We start from the raw sequence: 22,921 nt of genomic DNA on the forward strand, positions 1-22,921 counted from the left end.
CTTCGTCAAGTATTTGAATAAATTTTATTGAAATGGGAAAAATATCTATTAACATGACAATTCTATCGTTAAATGTGCGTCGACTAAATAAAAATGGCAATCAACAAATCCTTCATACCCATTCCAATCCCTCGTTTATTATCGATTCAGTCAGTTTATCATTATATTCTTCCGTTTTGTCTACCGATTTTGATACTGACTGCATATTTCCATTATTTTTTTGACAAACTCATGGCAATTGAATGAAATTGGCCTTGCCGAAACATGAAAATCATATCGAAAATATATGATAATTTTTTTGTTCTGTGTTCTGTGAAGAGAGGCAATAAAATGATTTTAAGTGCTGGGTGGAGAAGTCGGTGAATGTTTTGAAGGGCACATAGATATTGTGTAGACGAAGATGCGTTTCGAGGGTTGACAATAGATGATGTCTTGCTGGTAAATGTGTCTGGAATTGTCGAGCGGTCTGATACTGTATGCTAGTTACAATGCTGACTTTACAGACCAATTGATATCCATGGCCACTCTTTGTTATCACTTGTAAATACCTCTGTCCGTGATTATGATCCGCCAATTTACAATAATGTTCAATTAATGGTCCTTAATCAAAATTCAGGTCAGTTTAAAGGTTTAAGTTTGTATTCTGTCAAGCATCCAACCAATCTGCGGTAGCTCAATGGTAAGAATACTCTACCAGATATCGCAAGGGAATGCGGGTTCGATTCCCACTTATGACAAATTGTTGGAACGTTAGCTTAATTCCTTAAGGTTATGATAAGTGGACATTTCGATGGAGTGTCCGTTAGTGTGTCGTAAATGCCCATATATTCTGCAAAAATTTCGGTACCAATACTTGCAACCTTCATACTACATCCTTATATGTCGCATATATCACATGTCACATACGTCATATGTGAACAAAGCCCTTTAAAAAATAAGAAAAAAAGGAAAGAAAAAAAATCTGCTTTCCTTGCCAAAAAGTAATTTTTCATTTCCAAGATTTTTCTTCATGTGCTAAACCAACAGACATTAAATTCTATTTTTCTGCTGCTTTTTTTTTATTTACTTACTTAGGAAAAATTTTCCGCTCGAGTGTGTGTATTTCACATATTTACAAACACATGTATGAATCTCATGAGATGAGACTTATATAATTATTTTCTTCTTCTTGTTCTGTCTGTTTTGAGGATTTAGCTTTGGATGTCGGGTGATTTGTGACTTTAAGATACAGTCTTGGTAAACCTCAGGTTACTTCTTTTGTGGAATCTTATATTTTTCAACGCAAAAAAGTCCATTTTTATCAAAAGGATCATCAAGTTATACACCAAGAAATCCACTCCACCCTCGTCATGCTTGACGGATCATCAAAACTTTGAAAACAATATAAAGTCTTCAATCTCTGAATTTATGTCTGTGAAAATCTTTTCTTTACGTATATTTTCCTTCTTTTTTTACTTACAATAAAGATAAAATTTTTCTTAAGAGTCAGCATTGAAGATTGAAAGAGAGGATGGAATTGAGGAAAATGCTCATGATTATAAGGAATGAAAAGAATTTTTTTTTTCTTCCTCCCATTTATACTCTTTTCAATTTCAACATAAGGAATTTGTGTACAAAGGAATAGATTAATGAAATATTAAATATTTTCCTTTAATCCTATAGGATATACTAAAGAGATCTGTTACTATCTGGCTATATATAGCCAGAGGTATTGAGATTATTTAAAGGACTTTTTTTACGATAAGAGTTAGTGATTGAGGAACTTAAATCAAAATTCTTTGGTCAATAAGGAGATGTTGAGATGATCTGAAGGAAAGATTGCAGTTGCTTTAGAATGTCCAAAAAGGAAGTTGACCATTGTCTATTAAGCAAAGATGTAGACTGACTTTATGGAGATTTGTTCTTATCAAGTTGTTATATTTTGTGATGCTTTTACAGAATCTTCACAGATCTTGAGTTACATAGCCAACAAAGACAATTGTCTCCCTTATATCCAGCATATCTGCCACAAAGTTTACCTTCCTTTATAGAGCTCGAAGCCAACTTTGTTGTCGTCTTAAGGACTACTCCGAATTAACTTGGAAACCTTTATTGGATCGAAGCTCGACTTTAAGTCTACTTCGCTCAGAACAAACTATTCTTTAAGTTGATCGAATTGTCTCAAGTTCTGTTTTTTACGTAGACTAGATCTTAAAGTCGACTAGAAGTTTGTATGGAAAAATCGACTCGGCTGTTGTAAGGATAAGTCGACTCAAGTCGACTCTGCTCTATATGACATGTCTTCTGACTTTAAGCTCTACTGTACTAGTCTATCCCAAACTTTGATTCCAGAAATGTGTTACATTCAACAACTGTACATGACCTCAATGGAATTTAAGAAAACATGAACAAAGCATAACCTCCACCTACGAATTTCTTACGAAATATTCGAAATGACCTCCCTTGGATGCCTTTCCAATAAAATAATCCATGTCAACTGAGAAATTCCTTTATTAAATCTTATTTTCTACTTCTTTATCCTTTTTTCACCCCTTTAATGACACTTTCTTATTCCTTTAGTAGAGGAAGGAATAACAGCAATAATAATGACAAGTGATTTTTTCTCCTGCATAAAGAATTGAAAATAAGGGATTGATTGCGACGGGATGAATTTGTCAAAGAATGAATCAATAAATTAATGGCACTTTTTTCAGTGTTAAAAAAATTAGACGTTGATGGACTTTAGTGCCACATCAATGAACTCACGAACAGGATAAGCAGAAAAAAAAGAATTTTTCATGCCTCCTTCCATCATAATTTTTTAAGGAAGCAACAATAACAGAATCACTTGAGATTCATTTCACATCTTTTGCATTTATATTCGGTAATCAAAGTTTATCGAATAAAATTCAAAAGATTTTTTCGTCTATATTCTTGTTGATTACGAGAGACTTGGTAAAAGGACGAGAAATTTTCTCCTTAAAATAACAACATAAAGAGAATTATAATGCTTCATAATGTTTAGGAAAAGGATAGTCGAAGGAAAAAAAAGCTTCACGAAAGACGATCATTAATCATTCAATTTCCTTTTTATTTCTAATTCTCTGTTATTCTCAGATGAATTTTTGTTCTTTTATTTCCTTTTTGTTTATTTCATTTAATTCATAGATATGGAAATGGGTGATTCTGTGGATTAACAGATGAATTGTCTTAAAGTTCAAATTTTGAACCTTTAACTGACTTTTGAAATTCAAAATTTGAACTTTTATTGACTTTTCAAGTTCAAATTTGCAATGTTTCAAAGTTCAAATTTTGAATTTTTCATTGATTTTTAAAGTTCAAATCTTGAACTACGAATTTTAAATTTTGAAATAACGGTTTTTCTGAGGTCAAAATTACAAAAACCAATCAAAGTAATCACGACATTGCACCAAAATAATGTTCATTACGCACATTTATTCGTTTTAATCTCAACAAAAAAAAGCTTCCTTCGTCCCGTGAACTTTCCCTTACACATTGCGCTTATCTCTTCATTTTTATAACAAATATAGCGACCGCTCAACAATGAATTCTTATTCAAGTGTATAGAATTTCGTTATGGAACATTTTTTGTATCGTGTTTCATTTCCTTTAGGCAACAAAATGATTATTTTGTAGTCATTTCTTGTTTGTTATGGTCCATCAGATGCTCTAACACGGATTCAACGCGTGTATGTAGAAATCTCATTCAACATTTTATGCACGAAACATTTTCATTTTAATGTTCATGCCCATTTACTTTAACAAAACTATTAATAATCCTCAACTTTCATTTCCTTTTTTTTTCTATTCAGGATTCATCGCAATACAGCATCAGTTTATCAAGTAACGCGCTTAGGACATGAACATTGTGATATTACTGAAGGTGAATTGCTTGACATAACGCCACTAGTTGTTGATGGAAAGAAATTAGTAACATTATACGATAAAGATTTAACAGAAGGAATCAATTTGTTAATTGGTGAGTTAATCATGAAATATTTTTACCCTATTACTTAATGAACCAGAGGGATCACGTGCAACAATCTCATAGCTAATAAGTTTTTGATTAGGCTTTTTAAATGAGAAAAACTTTTGCACTTTTGCTTCTCTTATTCATCCATATAATAAATTCCTATCTCCTTCCACTCATCATCATCCTTCTTCTTACCACTTAATTTCTGATGTTTCATTATACTAAGATGAAATTAATAGAGAATAAGGGTTCGCTACTACTATACATAGACACATATAGTTAGTCCATTTACTAATCTCTTTTGTATTTTCAATCATTGTTGGCAATATTAAGTCGTTCCTTTGTGTGTGCATTGGGGAAATTCCCACATCGACTCAATCATCAATAAATGTTTATTGATGAAACATAAAACTTTTAACAAATAACATAAAAGTTGAATAAGAAAAGAAGTAGTAATTCCCTCGTTGATCTGTTATTTTGATTAATTGCTCTTCATTGCCTTCCTTTATATTTAATTGCCATTTTCTATGCCAAGATTATTCTTCTTACTCATTCTCCTTTTACTAAATTACTTGAATACTTTCTCTTTAGCTCATTTTCTTGTTATTTACGGTTGAATGGAGATAGAGGTTATTAATAGATTGACTGACTGTCCATTGATTCATTGATCTATTGATCTGGACTAAGTGGAATCATTTTGGCAAATTTTTGAACCAATTTCTCGGGAACATCCAATGATGAAATAGGTTATGTTATCAAGGGTGTCAAACTACACCTAACAATGGCATGGTGTCGAATTTCAATCGAATTCAGCATCCAAGCAGAGTCACACCTGTTTGACGCCGGATTTTTGATCGACTAACCTATTTGTGCTATTCGGTTATGGCAAAAGTTCATGACAGTAAATGCGCCTCAAAAAAGTCCAAAGCCGAATCAAAACTTCCTCTTATTGCCATCACATCCTCGTTTTCTTTCTCCTTTTGTTCCAATAAAAATGATTGAGCAGCAAAACGGAATGGAAAAGTTTATTAATTTAATTTTGTTCTTTAATTATCTGCCGACAAAACATGCATTATCAATCATTTACTTCCTTCTTTTACTCATTCTTTATTGTTGTTGTTTTCTCAATTGTTCATCCGCTTATTTTTTACTATCACTTTTCCTGAAAATCAAACAATGAACGTGCTTTAAGTATTTCTACAATTTCTGTCTATTTCCATTGTAGTTGTTTCTGAGCTATGGGATCAACAATGCGTCCGCTTACGTGTCAATGTTAAATCTGATAACTGTGGAGAAAATGCTGACTGCTCTGGTAAAGGAATTTGCTTCTCAAATGCTTCTATGGTAAGTTATAAACATAAAACTAGATCGTCTCCACTACGACTCGATGGCTAAATGAAAAATAAAAGTTTAATTTTCATCTATTTGATTTTTCCACTTGCTAACATGTATGTATGTGCTCCATGATGACTCTTCGTGATAATAATATGAACTTTTTCTCGTTCTATATTGAACTCGAGAGTAAAAGTTGATAGAAAAACAACATTTACCTTGTGGATTAATTTTCTTCTAGCTTATTTTTAATTTTCTATGTTGTTATGACTGAGAATAAGTTCCGATGAAATCTCCATTGGCAACCTGAAATGGAGAAATGAGTTTAAATCATTAAGGTGAATTGATGAGGATTTTAAAGCTCGTGTTGCTCACCTGATTGAATTATTTGAGGAATTAGTTTGATTAAATTTTGTACAATTTCAAAAACAAAAGTGCTTAATTGAGCTGAACAGTGCTGAATAGAGCTAAGAAGTGTTTAAATGAGCTGAATAGAACTAAACAGGGCTTTATTAAGCTGAACAGTGCTGAATAGAACTGAACAGTGTTGAATAGAGCTAAACAGTGCTGAATAGAACTAAACAGTGCTGAATAGAGCTAAACAGAGTTGAGCAATGCTAAATATAGCAGATCAGTGCTGAATAGATCTAATATATAGATTTCCTATGATAAAAGCGAACTATTGTAGACAGACGTTTAGATTCCAAATCCATCCCAAAATATCTCGACAGCAGAATGTGAAATTAATTCCAATTTATTTTCGATTCCATGCTACAAAATTTAATATCAGAAATTGATTCAGACATATCTTGTGTAAAATTGAAAATTAAATCAACACCTCAATGGATATTTAACCCTCCCTCCTTAAAAACACAGTATTACTGCATGTATTACTGTCAATAATAAGTCCTTCATATTATGAGTTGAACATGATTGTGGTAAGCCATTAAAAAATCAATCTACCTTCCATCATACATGTGTGGATAAATAGAATAGATGACATTAAGAGGATTCTTGAATCAATCAAAAACCAACCACGCACAAAATTGTCGTCTTGTACGTGACACACACGTGCAGGAATTTCTACATTTTTTTTTGTAATATTTTACCAATTTCTCTTATTGTTATAGGAATCATTCTTCTGTGAGTGCTGTACGGGCTTTGCTGGACAACATTGTGAAGAAATAGATGCTTGTACGCCATCACCATGCACCAACAATGGCATTTGTGTCGATTTGTCGCAGGGGCATGAGGGAAATAGTTATCAATGTCTATGTCCATATGGTAAGCATACGAGTCGCTTTTATATGCTTCTTCCTTAACGAATTATGATCTTTTCCGACATGATGCGACATGCTTTCATTTAACCACATCATAATTTCTGGAATACAAGGATAGACATTGGAATTTATGTGTTCATGTATCCTTCATGCATAGGATAATAATTTTGAGCTTGTATTCCGGCACACATGAAATTAATTGTACATGTTTATGTTTATATTTACCGATATCACGATACGAAAGTCATTAAAATTTACTCATCATCTTTAAATTAATTTAAAAATATTATCAGCAAGGGCACTAGTCTATAGATTCGGATCGAAAAGAAGTCAAAAAGTTAGAAAGCTCATAAATATTTAAATTTAATTAAAAAGTTTTGAAAGTTAGTAAAAATTTTTTGTATAAAATTTATTGTTTACCTTTCTGATGACAAGAACATCATATCCAATATTGTTTTATCATATTTATTAGGTAGCTTCATGTGATGACATTATATATGTATAGAAAAAAAAAAGTTTTCTATCACATAAAATTTTCTAATCTTGTGATTTGATTAGAATTGAATAAGCTTATAGCATCTACAAGTTTCTGCATAATACGATTACTTTCTGTATCATATTTTTACATCATGATCAGATTGACATAACCAGATTTTTGAAATCCAAAGGATTTTTGAGCTTTTTCATCTTGATTCTACACTCATCTATTCTAATTTCCTCGTACATAAACATTAAAACTTCCCTTCGTCTCCCTTCCTCCTTATATGAATATGTATAAGGTTTATGTTTTGTGATTATAACAAGATTAACTGTATGAGAACTGAAGATGTTTATGTTTATTTATGAACTCGAATAATTTTTCTCTTGACATCACTTTGAAATTACTTGTGCTGCTTTACGGAAGGAGAAAAACATGTTTTTTGGATCAAAATATAACTTTATATGGTGAATTTTTCGCAACAATTATTTTTCTAGGATAATGTTTTGAGTCTTTCCAATGAGTTACTCTACAACTTACTCTCTAAAGACTAACTTTTCTGTCTGATGATTTTAATTTAGATAGATAGCAGTTGAATGAAAACTTTCAAGTCAATTCCCAAAATTAATAGGAATTAGTTTTCAATTCGAATTATTTTTGACATTTTGAGGGATTAGTAATAGTGAGTGATTAGTTTTGAGATTTATTGACTTACTAATGACTTTTTAATTACGATTTAAGTTGTGATATTTCCGTAATTCCTCTAATTCCGTGATTTATTACAATTTCTAATAATTTGTTTGTTTACTACGATGCTAAAATTTTAGCACTGATTTTAGAGCAGATTTCAAATTTTAGATTACCGTTATAAAATTCAAATTTACAAAAGTCGTTAATTTATTATCAAAATTATCATAGTAAACAAGTTTTACCATAATAAATCCCGATGTCATGGATTATCATCAACAACTCTCGACAAGTATCATCGAAATGCAAATAAACTAATGAAGAAAATTTGATAAATAATTTTGTTAATGAAATATGATATTCGATCCAAAATCATCCGCATAATTTATATGCTATATATATTTTATGGAGAAGCATTACATTACGTTGACGTTGACATTGAGAAAGAGAATAATTTATGAAATATTAAATGTGTACAATTTATCACATTTATCGCTTCCATTTTTAATCGGGAGCATTTTTGAGCTGTGAATTATTTTGAGCTATCAATTTCAACGTGACTAACATCCTGGGTGGAAATGGAAATGAAAACTAGATCATTTAAATATTTGATGAGAGCAAATGGAAGCGAATTTCATTTATTGATTGGTTAACGACGTTTATCCATTGAGAAAACAAAAAAGGAACTCTATTTTTATCTTCCCCTCTCTCGACAGGATACACGGGCAAAAACTGTCAGTTTGAAGCCGACCCATGCAATCCATCTCAATGTCTCAATAGCGGAACATGTATAAGCAACACAACACATTTCAGGTAATGTTTTGATAACAACTCCATGAGCTACTATGTGATTTTTTATTTAACAATCCTTATTTCATCTGTAAATATACAATACACATACATTTTACTACCTAATATAAATCCTCTACATCTCCTCTGTCACCACAAATCCACATTAACAGGAATGCAAACTCAACATTTCCTTTTAGGTGTGAGTGCCCGCCCGGTTTTACTGGTCCGTTGTGTCAACATAATTTAAACGAATGTGAATCATCACCATGCGTTCATGGTATATGTGTTGATCAGGAAGACGGTTTTAGATGCTTCTGTCAACCAGGTATGAATATTATTTTGATTAAAATTAAACTCGTTCACATTTGTGATGAACATTTTTGCGCACATAAAATTAAATGATACGAAATGATATTTTTAAGAGGTAATCTAATTTTACGATATGGCAAAGTTACCCTTTGAAGCATGAGAAATGGTATGGCTGTCGATAACGAAGTTTTTACAGTTGGTTTTGCTATGTGGTTGAGTTTTGAGTAACTTTTTGTGAAATGTGAATTTTATGAGGGTGGTTACTTTGATCTGTTTTGATTTTAAAGTTTTAAATTTGGATGTTTCGATTGACAGAAGCTTTAATGCTGTCCAATCGGAAGCTCAGTCAAATAGCACATTCAGAACTAAGCAGCGGTTACTTATCGAATGATGTCTCTCATTGTCATCTCATGATGTGACTGTATATGGTACATCCTAATAGTTAATGCATCCTTTCTTAGATTGCGCCTGTAGCTGACTCTGTCGCTGACAATTATTAATGTGTGCAACATTGGAACTGTACTAAATGTACACATATGCTTCACAGCGATATTCATCATCACATGTGCATTGCAAAAGTATAAACTGTCATATACACAACACCCTAAAAACCATCAATTGCCAAAGCTTCACCCTACTTATCCTAATAATTTTCAAAATTTTCACACATTATCTCTATCGAAAGCTCATCCATCTATAATATCTTCATGGCACTTTTCCTGTTATTCAAATAACACAAATCAAATTGATGTTTGAATTTTCGTCATCAGCATCAACATATAAGGTAGAAAAATGGCTTTGAGTATGAGCAAAACGAATAATGTCAAGAGAACGATCGAAGTTAAAGCATGTGTAAAGAATTTAATAATTCAATGGAATAGAATGATGTTGATATATGCTGAAATGAAATAACGCATTTAAGAATCCCAGTCCTATACATATATATGTGTATTAAAAGTGCTAAAAATGATGAAATTTCTTTTCAATGGTCCGTTAAAAATGTAATTCTTGATGCCATTTACACACAACGTACCGAAAAAAGCAGAAAGGGGGAAAGTTAAGTCAAATAATGGATGAAATGAAAGAAATGAGGGGGAGTGGAATGAATAAGTGAATGAATGAATGATTTGATTGAAAATCGTGCTTAACTGAAATTGAATTTTGCTTCGATTTGCGCTGTGGAGATGAATCCAACATTCGCGTGAACGCATGCAATATTATGTAGAATATGTTTGTGAATCGAGTTGATAAGTTCTTGGTAATCTAGTAAATCTGATTATTGAAGCGCTTAATCGTTCTTTTGTTAGGATATTGGTTGATGTGTGTTGTGTTGGTAATTAATTTTGTGCGACTTTTTGATGTAATTTAGTTCTATTCAGCATTGAAATCAGCATTATTCATTGTAACTTAGCGCATTTTTACATAACTTAGTTATATTCAGCGCAATTGATCGTTATTCAGCTAACTTAAGAGTTTTCAAATCAAATTCAGCACAATTTAGTCCTTTTCAAGTAAATTCAGCATTATTCAGCACAATTCAGTATAATTCAGTGCAATTCAGTTTAATATTGCTCAATATCTATTTAAATGCTGAATAAATTGCATAAAAATCACCATATCAAGTAACAAAACATTCAATATTGAACTGGATAAGCCAACACACATCTTCATAGATACATCGATAAACATTATGAAAAGTACAGTCGATAAAAAAATTATAAATTTACTCACCCAGCAGGTCAAAATAAATATAAAAATATACAGTTCGATAGAATAATATGCTGAAGGCATCATACATATGTATAAACATAATAATGTATAAATAAATTTCCTTATTTTCTTATTCGATGGCAAAAATTTGTATGTATGTATCCATTTCACAGTTGAATGATCACTTATCTTATCATCACAACATAAATTTACAATCCGCACCCTTTAAGCTCCACTCATTCTCCTCTACGCCTTTTCCTTTCATTCCCCATCTCATTCTTTTATTTTATTTTATTCATTCGACAGAAAAATGTCAATCCTTTTCGCTTTCATGAGCATTATAAGGCCTTTAAGAAAATGAGCCTATGAACTACGACTGACTAGTCGAGAGGAAATTCTTTTTAACCATTTTTTTCTGTTTATTTTCTTTTTATAAGGAAATTTGAATTTATTATCAAATGCTCATCAGGTGGAAACTCGTGCTCTCTTTACATTTACTTTCTGTTTATATTTGTGGAACACGAAAATATTCAATTTCTTTTCAATATTTATATCGATGGAAATTATGATGTTTTATTTATACGCTTTCGGATGAAATGCTTTTCAAAAAGCTCAAGAGGACCGGCTTTCAACCGTTCGTAAAGAGTTTTGTGTACCTTATTGATAAATTTATTCATGAAATATTTGAATAAAAATGTTTTTTGGGAAATATTTTTAAAAATTCATCAACATTTTGCGCAGTTTGTTGTGCTTTTAAGTTCTATTTACTTGAATTGTTGACCAGCTAACTGATTGATATGTTTTTTTCATGACTACTTACCTGGATTACACAATGTATGACTGATTTGTTTGATTTTTGAATGATTTGTTTACTGGATGTTAGAAATTTTACAGTTTATTGACGAATTTGATCTTAACAGTTGAAATGTTTTGTATTTGTGGTAGATACAGTTTAATTAAAACTACTTCGATTATATAAAAGCTCCTTCCTGACAAACTATTCTATAAATGAGATGTTTATTCTTCCGAGTTCAAATAAAGACTGAATTTTTGTATAAAAAAGGGGTTGTCAACTATGTACAATAAATATTATTCAAATCTCAAATGATCGTTATGGCAAAATGGCTTAAAAGACTTCATTTATCAATAATCAAGCTTGTAATACAATAGCAACACAAAGTTTCAAAGATTTTTAGAGATTAATCTGCAAAATCGATTGCCCAAGTACTTTCAACTTGTTAAAAATTCCAATTAAATTGAAAAATTCCAAATATTCAATATTCTTCATTGAATTTATTTAATCCAGCATAGTTTAGTCATTCACAATGTTCAATTTTCTTAAAATCACTCAAGCTACAACAATACAACAATTGCATCGCTATTAGAAAGAAAAATGCACACTAATTGATGTATAATTGGAAGAACAAACAGAATATGGAGCTAGGACAATAAAAAAAATGCCAACAATACTTTGTCGTGCCAGTTGAGACTGAAAATGAAGTATTGTTTGGCATTCTGTGCTGTTCTTGTATGCAGCATTGCATAAATCGAGAAAGAAAAAGGAATTCAAAGATGGCAAATACAACAATCGCTTTTTTCATGCTCGACAGGAATTTTTCCAATTTATCATGCTCTGGTTATTTCTCGAGATTCCTTCAAGCATCAAAGTATGATTTCCGTTTATGGAGTCACAAAATAAAAACTTGATATATTATTTGGTTTTCAGCGCCGCTTTTTATTTGTGTGCAATAATTTTTATTCTCAAATACACAAAAAAAAAGTATGAATTTTTTTTATACTGAACATCCCACGCTATTTGAAAAGTTTTCCATTATTTCGTCTCCAACTGAAATTGTTTTGTTTTAGGTACTTTATATTCTTTTGCGGAAACAAAAGCTGAAAATGTAGGAAATAAAGTTGTTTCATTTTTGCAACGCGTTACTAAAGTTTCTTGTTGTTTTTTTGTACTAACTTTTTGTGCTGTTTCAGAAACGGAAATAAATCTTGTCTACAGCTGGTAAAGGCTGATTCGGTGTGTTGTATATACCGTCTACATTTAGATGAAAATGGATGAATGTTGTTAACGCTGCGTGAAAATCGCACGACAATATTGAATTTTTGAAATGATATAAACTACATGTATAAACAATTTACATTCAGGTTATGAGATTTTTTATTACAACGCGTCATTCAAATGTCTAATAATTTATTTAAAGAGAGTTTTGGGGTTCTGTGACAAGTTTGTGATTAATATGGGAATTAAACGAATTTGTTCTGAATGTAAACTGAATGTTGAGCAAATTTATTGAATTCAGAATACGAAATTGTTCAGCTGTCTCCAGTATACTTTGCTGAATTCAGCATAGGTTGCTGAATTCAGCATTTTCAGTATACTTGCTGAATTCAGCATTATTCAGAAGGTCTAAAAATTTTGCCAATTTTACGGAATCATGACTATTCAGCAGTTTCACTGAATTCAGCGCCATTCAGCTCATTTGACTGAATTCAGCGCTATTCAGCTCATTTCACTGAATTTAATTCAGCTTAAAAATTCAAGTAGATTCTGCTTCAAAGTAAATCAAAACAAAGTTGGCTGAGAATTTTACTTTTGTTTACATATCAAAATAAAACCCTTTTAAAATTCTCCATAAAAGTGTTCATTAAGTTTACTGCCAAAAAAGTATAGTCATAGCTAGTAATAAAATGTTAAGCATCACAGCACAATACAACAAAAAATTCATTTCGTATCTTTAAAAGTGCTGTTAATAACATGTTATGTTGATAATTTATAGACTTTTCTTTATTTCTTCTTATTCCTTCCTCTTTTATATCCAACACTCTTTTTTTAACAGGCTTTTCTGGTGATTTATGTAATTTCGAATACAATGAATGTGACTCAAATCCATGTGTAAATAATGGACAATGTATTGATCACATTGGAGGATTTTCATGCCAATGTACGAAAGGCTATCAAGGAAAACGGTGCCATATAAAGGTATGAAGCACATGTGACATTAAATTGCATACATCAATCATGTTGAATTGAAAAACATTTTCAATTTTAAAATTTTCCATTTTCTTTTTACTTTTCATAGATTGATTTTTGTGCCAACAATCCTTGTGAGGATGGATACAGATGTGTTGATCATGGTGATGAATATTCATGTGTCTGTCCTGGATCAGATGATCATAATGTACCAGATTGTCACGACGTCCCACGCACTGTAAGTATAAAGGCATAAAAAATTCTTATCTTATTTACACAAAAAATCGCAGTCACAGATAAATTTACATCATTGCGCATCATAAAAATATGGAATGCGGGCATCATGAAAATAAAGAAGATATTTAAATCAAATACTGCAGAACGGTAGCTTCAAAAGCATTAAAACCTTTTCTGCCTACTTTTTTCTTTTGTACATCTGTAAAATTATTTTTCACAATTTTTTTTTGCCTTTCATGTGGAAGGGCTGTGTACATAACAATGTACACAAAGAGAAAAAATCATGAATTATATTCGGAACTAAGAGAGTGAGAAGGGGCATTAAACAGCACGAATTGAAATATTTGCTCCCTATGTTCCTTTTTTATTTCCTTTATAAGCAATTTTTTTCATATCTCTAAGACAGTGGTGGACAACCTGTGTGCCGCGGCACTCTAGTGTGCTGCCAAATTGAAAATGACACGAAATGCAACGAATGGTCGAGGCTTACCACCAAAGTGTGCCGCAAAAATAAAAGGTTGTCCACCCCTGCTTTAAGAAATGTTCTTTTCTGCTGGAACTTTATTGTCTTCTCAGAATTATTAAGAAATTGCATGAACGTTACATCTATAATACTTCCGGGAAAAGGGATTGTAACAAACCCTTTCTAGTCTCTTCTTTTATTATTATGTCAAGTTTACTTTATGCAAGCAGTGCTCTCAAAAATTATAAATATTAAATTTGTTCAGTTTGGGTATTTTTTGCATAACGTAATACATCCCACAGTACTTTTTGTGGCTTACTTCATTATTTCAAAGAGCTTTTGAGGTTATTTTGGTCCTTATTGATGGACTGACTAAAAGCTTTTACAGGCTTCTATGAAGCATATAATTACTATTTATGTGAAATAATTATTTAATTGGTCTAGGGCTGTTAGTTACTAGTCATTTACATAGGACAAGCTGGTGTTTGCTACTTCATGCAATTTTAGATCTCTTATACAAATATTCGAGCGGACTTTATACTTAGAATCAAGTCAGAATCACTCATTTTGGACTTACTACCTCTAAAAGTGTGTTCACAATTGCATATTCTCAGTCCATGGCCTAACCACCTTGATAAAAGGAACCTTACTCTCGAGCCAGCAAATTACTCTACATATGAGTCACTAGTTGCTATTGAACGATAGCTAGGACATTAAAATATCCACAAAATATGCGCTCAAAGTACAAATTCCTTAATTTCATTCCCACACAATTCCCAAAGAGCACAAAACAATGACACAGAAAGTAACAAAAAAAGAGAGAGAGCTTTCAGTTGATGTCAATCGACAATAAATCTTTATTACTCTAAATCCTCATTGAAATGCTTCACAAAAGGATCTTCTTTTTGTATTCACTGATTTTATTTAACTTTCGTTTTGGGAATTTTTTTTCTAAATTTTATTCATTTCATCTAGAAAGGAATACATAAAAGCTCGAAAAAAAATGTCTCAAACTTTTGTCATCAAAAGCAAAAAAAAAAGGAGGAGATACTCAAGGACATAAATTTTCCATCTTAAAAGATCCTTTTAATTTCACATGATTGAATGGAAGGAAAATTAAATTCAAAATAATTTTATGTTCCCATTTTGGATCATTTTTAATGTCATACTGAGCATATAATTTATTACACAAATAATAACCATTTCCTTATTCCTTAACATAATAAGCATATACATTTTCAATGGACTTAAATCAATATTCAACTAGGGGGCAATTTACTTGTTATGTAACGTCGAGGAATCGACTTTTTGGTACACATGTCTCCACTCCCCCCTCCCCCTCCCTTGTCCGTAATCTTACTTCCTTACTTACTTCCTTGGCTGGGACGCACGGGTGTCCATTACCGCATTTAGAGAACATTTGTAGACAGCTCTATCATTCGATAACTTCTGTCAGTTCCGTAATCTACATGAGATTTTTCTGAACTACCCCGTCAACCTCTCCCCCTATCCCCCAAAATGTTACGTAATTGATGAACGATCCCTAGGAAGAATAAATTTTTCAAATATTTATGATTTTTACTCAGTATGCTCTTTTGTGGAAGGGCTCCTCCAAGGAGGGGTGGAAGGGGGTGTTGGCAGTATTGGCAATATGAACCAAGCTGGAAGGGGTATATAGTCAGAAATGGAAATACTTTGTGTATCAAAAATAAGAAGAACAAACATTTAAAAAAGTTTACATTTTGCATGGCAAGCAAAATTGCGCATTATATACGTCAAAGATCACTTCCCCAATAAAAATACGTAATAAATCTTTTTATTGATCTAGGGCAATGTGGAGGTGCTGCAAAAATATTCCTTATATATTAAAAAAATGTTGAAAAAATTTGATCCATTTTAATCCAATAGAATTAATTTGCACAAGGCTTACGAGGGTTTTAAAATTGATGTGGTATTGATACAGGAATAATAGTTTTTGATTACATGTGAATGCTGTTGAATAAATTTGTGAAAAAATAAAAATCGGAAATCTATGATGCATTTAAAGCTGATTAATATTCATGATGTTTACAGCAGTGACGAATGTTGAGTTGATGGAATTTTTAAGAATTTAATTGAATTTTTGATACTTAATTTGTTAACGGAGATTGAGGTTATCAGAAATGACCTGATAGTATACTATAGTGGTGGGCAACCTATTGTCCGCGACACAACTTGACCAAAACCCACATGGCATACGGTTCATGCCATTTCTGGACATTTTTGGCATCAGACTAGTGTACCGCGGCACACAGGTTGCCAACCCCTGGTATATCCAAATGCTATTTTTCTAGGGCTCGTCCAAAACTACAGGCTTGAAGTCGAAAAATGCAGACTTGCAGCCTTGGACTTGCGGCCATGACTTCCCGGTGGAAGAGGGCTTGACCCAAAATCCATTACAAACGTCTGCACTTAATTCTAATTCTGATGCCATTTTATATCCAATCTAAAACTGTGTGATATAATGTAAGGCAGGTCGAGGTGTGTTTGCGTCATCTGCTTTTTCTCTGAACATCATCTAAAATTGATTGTATAGACACAGCTTGAAAATTTGCATCACAAAGCTTTAATTTTAAAATCCATTTTTATTTTCCATCAAAATTGAATAAACCCACAATGTATTCTAAAAATATTCATCTGATCCATAAACTGGCAACAATGTTGTGGAAAATACAATATCAATTCTCAGTATTACTAGATATACATGTGCACATGTATTTATTGATAAAGCCGATTTGATGAAATTTTTTTTTTTCATGCAACATACTAGCTACACAAATATTATAGCTACCTCTTAAAGGCTCAAGAGGGCATTAAAAATATGAAAAAAAAATTATTCCTACCTTTTTAGTACCATTCTAGGTATAAATGTAACAAATGATTATTTTTATGCATATTCGCGCTATAAAATTTTATATTTTTTAACACAAGCCACGCCACGTCTTATAGAGGAAGCTGACTATAAAAATTCATTTTATTTCAATTTTACTCTCGTTTGCAGCTGTGCACTGTTAATCCTTGTGCAAATGGCGGAACATGTTGGACTTCAAATGAATCGTTTTATTGTGCATGTCGACCTGGTTACACCGGAAAATTGTGTGAAGGTATGTAAGGACATAAAAGATGAGACTTTGTGCCTTAGAGCACTCAAAGTGAAGCTAGAGAGAGAAAAATAACAATGAGGAGTTTTTAATTAAAACTTTTCTTCTTTATTCCGCCGCTTCCTCATCCTTTTTTTGCCTCATTGTGATCCACAAGATGACTTTGTAATTGACACGGTTGTAAGTTCAAGCGAGCTGTTGTCAGATGTCTCAGACAGTAATGTTATTACATGGGGTGAGCTCAAAGATATAACACAGGATGCAGATTCAACGGACATCCACAATGCCTATATTGCCGCCGGCATTTTGGCAACAGCACTCATTATTCTTGCTATTGTTGTAAGTATTTCTCACTATCATATTGTTGCGTTAATTAATTTAATTTAAAGATTTTTTTACCTTGGAAGATAAAGTATTATAAATTTAAATTCAAGGGATGTAAACTGAAGGAATTGGCTACTCTGTTTTGATGATTTTTGAACATTTGAATCCAATTTGATTCATTTTGTTAAATTTTGTTCAACATTAGATTATTTTCGTCATCTTGGAATTGTTTCAGTTATCTTGGGTCTCATTAGGTCCTCTTGGGTTACGCTATGTCTTTTATAATCAAAATAGATCATCTAGGGCCTCTTTTAGTCCTCTTGGAACTCTTGGGTATTATTTATCCTCTTGAGTTTGATTTGATCCTCTTGGTTCAATATTAGATCCTTTTGGGTCTATTTTGATCTTTTTGGGTCTCATTTGATCCTCCTGAGTCTCATTAGGTCATCTTGGGTATATTTTTGTCTTCTCGGATCAATTTAAGTGCTCTTAGACCAATGTTAAATCCTCTAAGATCAACTAACTACTCTAATGTAACTTATAATTTTAGACACTCTAGAGCAAATAGAAACTCCCTTCAAAAGTCTTCATCCCTTGAAAAAAATGTTCCTAAACTAACTTTTCATCTAAAACCTACTAATTTTGGAAAAGACAAGACTTTAATAGATGTAATTAATTTTATTTTAATTGCCAAAATTAGGTCACAATTTGTCATTGTAAAGTGAGCGGAAGTTATCGAAGATTCGCAGTGAATCAGCGTCATCTAATACCATTTTTCATGAGACGTAGCAAAAAGACAAACGAGGATGAGCATAGTAAGCACTGGTTGAGTGGAAAAAATTCATCATTTTTTGAGGAAAATCACATAAATTTAAAAAATAATCAACAGCCTCATCATACTCAATGTCCGAGTAATAGTCTCTTCAGTCGACCACTCCAGATGAATCTGGAGAACGATATGTATTATACAGTTGATTTTAGTGAGTCACAGCAGTCGCCATTAATACAGTGAGTGCAGTAAATATAAGAGGTAGTGGATAGAACAGTAATAAAACAATAGGAAATAATAAAAAAATAATTATTTGAATATGACAAAAAAAAATGATATAATGTAAAAAATTATATTTCTCATAAACTTCTAATCTCTATGACAATTAAATGATGATAAACTCTAAGAGACATAAGAAAAAAAAACCTGTTGATAAGACATTAAAATAATAATAAATTAATTATGGTTGAGTTTTTATCTAATCTGATGATTTCTTTTCATTTCTTTACTGAAAATGGTGCCAATTTAAATTTTTTCGATAAAAAAATTTATAAATGAATAGAAAAGATGACAATTTTTAGCTAAAATGATAGTGACTAGCATCGTATTGAACATAAACATAACAATAATTTCAATTATTCTTTTCATTAGAATTGCAATTGACCTTTGCTGGAATTGAACAGAAATGACAATGAATAAAAATATAGAAAATAATACTTTTCAATTCAAAAAGCTTTTCTCTCATTCTTACATAATAGAAGAAACTTTCTCTTTAAATAATCAAAGCTTTAACAGCAAAAAACTACCAAAATAAAATACTAGTTTCACAAAAAAACAATTTCATACAATTCATAGCTTGTTTATTTAATTCACAAATTCTTTTTTCAAACAGGTAAAATCCTTTCATTGTTTCATTTAAACTCAAGGATTGCTTCAATGGATATGAATTATGCTTCTTTTTTTGGTAGATGTTGCTTTGTATTTATGTGGTTTCGAGAACTTTTTGGGTTTTTGGAAATTTGAACTTCAGTTTTAAGTCATGCATAGGAAACTTGAAAGGTTTCTAAATGTAAAGAAATCTTTATTTTACAACTTCAAAAAAGTTTTTGAAAATTCAAATTTAAGTTTCCAAAAAATTCGAATTTAAGGGGTTTCAAAAAATTTAAATTTTCCGGTTTTCAAAACTTCAAATTTGACGATTTCCAAAAATTGAAATTTAACGATTTTGAACAATTCAAATTTAACGGTTTTCAAAAAATCAAATTTGATGATTTTTAAAAATTCAAATTTGACGGTTTTCAAAAATTCAAATTTGAAAGTTTTCAAAAATTCAAATTTAACGGTTTTCAAAAATTCAAATTTGACGGTTTTCAAAAATTCAAATTTACCGGTTTTCAAAAGTTCAAATTTCAATAAATTTTTGAATTCAATTTTTCAGTTAAAGCTTGTATTCAAATCCAAACTTTCATCTACCAATAAAAATGCGCTCAAAATCCGTATCTTGAAATAAAAACATCAATCTTAATTGATAGAAGCTTTTGACATGAAATAAAATAGTAAATAACAACAATTACAATAAAACAATCCCTTTTATTGGTTAACTTGAATAGCATACAAAGCTTCACTCTGTTTTTGAGTAGAACAATGCAGAACAACAATTATAAAAAGCGATTAAATGCTTCAATACAGTATATATGCATGTAGTGCATTGTTCTAAATAAAAAAGAGAGGGTATATATCCCAATAGAGAATATGATAATAGAAAGCAAAAGAGCTTAATGACTTCAATACAAGGAATTTTCTATTTTGATAGAAAATTGCAAGAATAAAATCGGAAGAAATAAAAAAAAATTAAAAATGCTTTTCATCATTAAATAAGAATCACAATGAATCCTTCTTTTTTCATGACTGTAGGAAATATTAACAATAGAACAACAGTTCACATAACATTGCACTCATTAGTAAAAGTCATTTGTTTTTCAAGGAAGTTCTGTATATGCTTTGTTTTCGACACAAAACAACTTTATGTGCCAAATTGTTTGCAAACATGCTCAAATGTCCATTATAATTTCAGTAAAATTCAATATTTTTTTAAGGCTATTGGAATGAAACGATTGCTGCCTGTGATAAGAAATCGTCGACTTTCATTAAAGCCATTTGTCCATTAAAAATGAGACTTTTGAATCCTGAGGAAATTGTGAAATTAATTGACTGTGAAGCTTCATTGAAAGCTTTGGCTAATTTGTGGCAATTGAGATGCAGTGTTGAAGATGATTGAGACATTTTAATTGATGGGAAGTGACTTTTTGATAGTAATTGAGTCAAGAAGAAAGGTGATTGAAGATTCAAGTTGTTGGTTGTTCGTTATGTACTAGAATATATAATACTTTATGGTATATACTGTTCCAGAGGTAGACTCATTGGAGTAGTGCATACCTTAGGGTATAGAGTCAGTGTTGTCTAAACTGTGTGCCGCGGCACAACTTGGTGGCATTTTACACTAATGTGCCGCGGCATACAGGTTGAACAACACTGCTTCAGAGCAAAAAGTATGGATTGGATAGTAATCAACCAGTTCCAGAAGATATATCCAAAGGATAACCTAAGAAGCAGCAATAATGCTCAGTATGGTCATTTAATTACAAATATCATCCCAACCAACACCCCTGACACCAAAACATAATATCAAACTTCCACAAAGTTCATTCCAATGAATGATTGATTACATGAAAAAGAAATCTTGGTCAAGTAGCTACAAAACTGTCAAAACTTTCAATGTGCCCGGAAATATGAAATGTCCATAGAAACCATTAAATATAATTGAGTTGTTTACTTTACATCATCCAGTCCTGTTTCATTTCCTTAGCGAATAAATAAATATCATAATTTGAGATGTAAAGGAAGCTAAAAATGAAAATGCTATATTTATTAAGGAAGTAAAAAGTTAATAAAATAATATTGAGAAAAATAAAAATTTGAATGATATCCATTTTTTATACAAAAAAAGAATAAAAGAAACCAAGCGATTGTAAGACAAACTAATAATGAAAGTATTCCTCATGTTCTTTGTTTCTCCCACCCCACCCCTAAATTATTACCTATCTCGGAATAAGAAGAAAAAAAGAGAGAATAAAGTTTTATTACGTTATGAAATGTACTGTAATTTACGTTTATTAATTGAATAAATGTTTCATAAAATCTGATTAAATCAAATTTGCTTTGCCTTAATATGTTTTCTTCTTTCCTACCATATCCAACATTGTTACAGCATTAACATTTCTTCATGAATCATTTATTATTCATTTGAGGTTAATTTGCATCATGTAATGTAAAATGAGATTTCTACGTGAAGATGATTAATGAGGAAAGCAGGTTTGTTGTTTGCGTGAAATTGTTATATTCTTTACAGGAATTACAGGAAGATTTTTCAGGTTTAAAACAGTTTAAAGAAGAAAATTTTAAGTAAGTTCTGTTTCTGGTTTCTAAGATAATAAGTAACAAACTTACCAAAGCTGTATTTTTACTCTAAACGACCGAAAAGCTGGAAAACTTAAGCTTCACTAATATTTCAGATCTTTAGTAAACACAAAGGGGTCAAAACTATGAATTTTTAACGAAACATGAATTTTAACCTCGAAATTTGAATTTCAAATGTCCGTTAAAAATTTAAAATACAATTTTTCAGCAAATATCCATAAACATCACAACTCAAGTCATGTACAATAATGCAAAACAGCAGTAAAGTTATCAATATTTACATAATGACTTTAAACATTACTTTTCCTTACAAAAGGTACCGAGACAAAGTAGAAACGTAAAATAACAAAATGTTGTGAAGTAATTACGAATGCATTAGGTTAATTGCAGTTGAAGAAGAATTTTTCATGCAACGTTGAAGCTTTCGTACACAACGATTACGTCGAAAACGAAAGGTATTTAATGTACAAAGTTGGCACACAACAACTGATGCAGTCTTTATTGTTTTCTTTTACATGCTTAATGTTTCATGATGAAAGCTCTTCGCTCTTCCTTTGAACTGAAACACCTTTTTTCACATTCATATATGCTGATTTTAAAATGAATGAATACATTCTTATGATGAATAGACTATTGTTTGTATAAAACACATTAATGACTTCTGTTTTGCAACATAAATTCTGAATTTTTTCTAGGGAAGCACTTGAGTGCATACATTTTTGATACATATTATTTTGGAACTAATTGGCTTCTTTCAATTTGCAGAAGAGTTGCAATCTTGCATACTTTTAGCAATAAAATTTAACGAACTTTTGGAATTCAAAATTTTAACGAACTTTTGGAATTCAAAATTTAACGAACTATTTGAATTTCATAAAAATATCTCAGCAATCCATGCAATTTTCAATTTAAATTCAACACAAAAGTTCATCAATAAATCAAAACCATCTAAACCAAAAGTAAT

The 22,921-nt window shown here is 31.2% G+C and overlaps 1 protein-coding gene across 2 annotated transcripts in view; it reads left to right on the forward strand.

Moving 5' to 3' along the window:
* The window catches only part of wry (delta and Notch-like EGF repeat containing weary), a 45,312-nt gene extending 25,679 nt beyond the window's left edge, over window positions 1-19,633 (forward strand). Inside the window, exons 4-13 of one of the 2 annotated variants that reach the window (XM_070639010.1) lie at window positions 3,813-3,979; window positions 5,199-5,317; window positions 6,436-6,589; window positions 8,467-8,563; window positions 8,740-8,867; window positions 13,414-13,556; window positions 13,657-13,785; window positions 17,288-17,390; window positions 17,545-17,726; window positions 18,412-19,633. In XM_070639010.1, the coding sequence (XP_070495111.1) occupies window positions 3,813-3,979; window positions 5,199-5,317; window positions 6,436-6,589; window positions 8,467-8,563; window positions 8,740-8,867; window positions 13,414-13,556; window positions 13,657-13,785; window positions 17,288-17,390; window positions 17,545-17,726; window positions 18,412-18,723 (1,534 nt within the window). In that variant the 3' untranslated portion in view covers window positions 18,724-19,633. Of the gene's footprint in view, window positions 1-3,812; window positions 3,980-5,198; window positions 5,318-6,435; window positions 6,590-8,466; window positions 8,564-8,712; window positions 8,868-13,413; window positions 13,557-13,656; window positions 13,786-17,287; window positions 17,391-17,544; window positions 17,727-18,411 lie in introns of both variants that reach the window. The other variant, XM_070639009.1, reaches the window with a different exon arrangement.
* The last annotated feature ends 3,288 nt before the right edge of the window (window positions 19,634-22,921 follow it).

The sequence above is a fragment of the Chironomus tepperi genome, unplaced genomic scaffold (genome assembly GCF_022539635.2).
Source record: "Chironomus tepperi strain 1889 unplaced genomic scaffold, CSIRO-AGI_Ctep_v1 contig_177, whole genome shotgun sequence".
NCBI classification, from domain to species: domain Eukaryota; kingdom Metazoa; phylum Arthropoda; class Insecta; order Diptera; family Chironomidae; genus Chironomus; species Chironomus tepperi.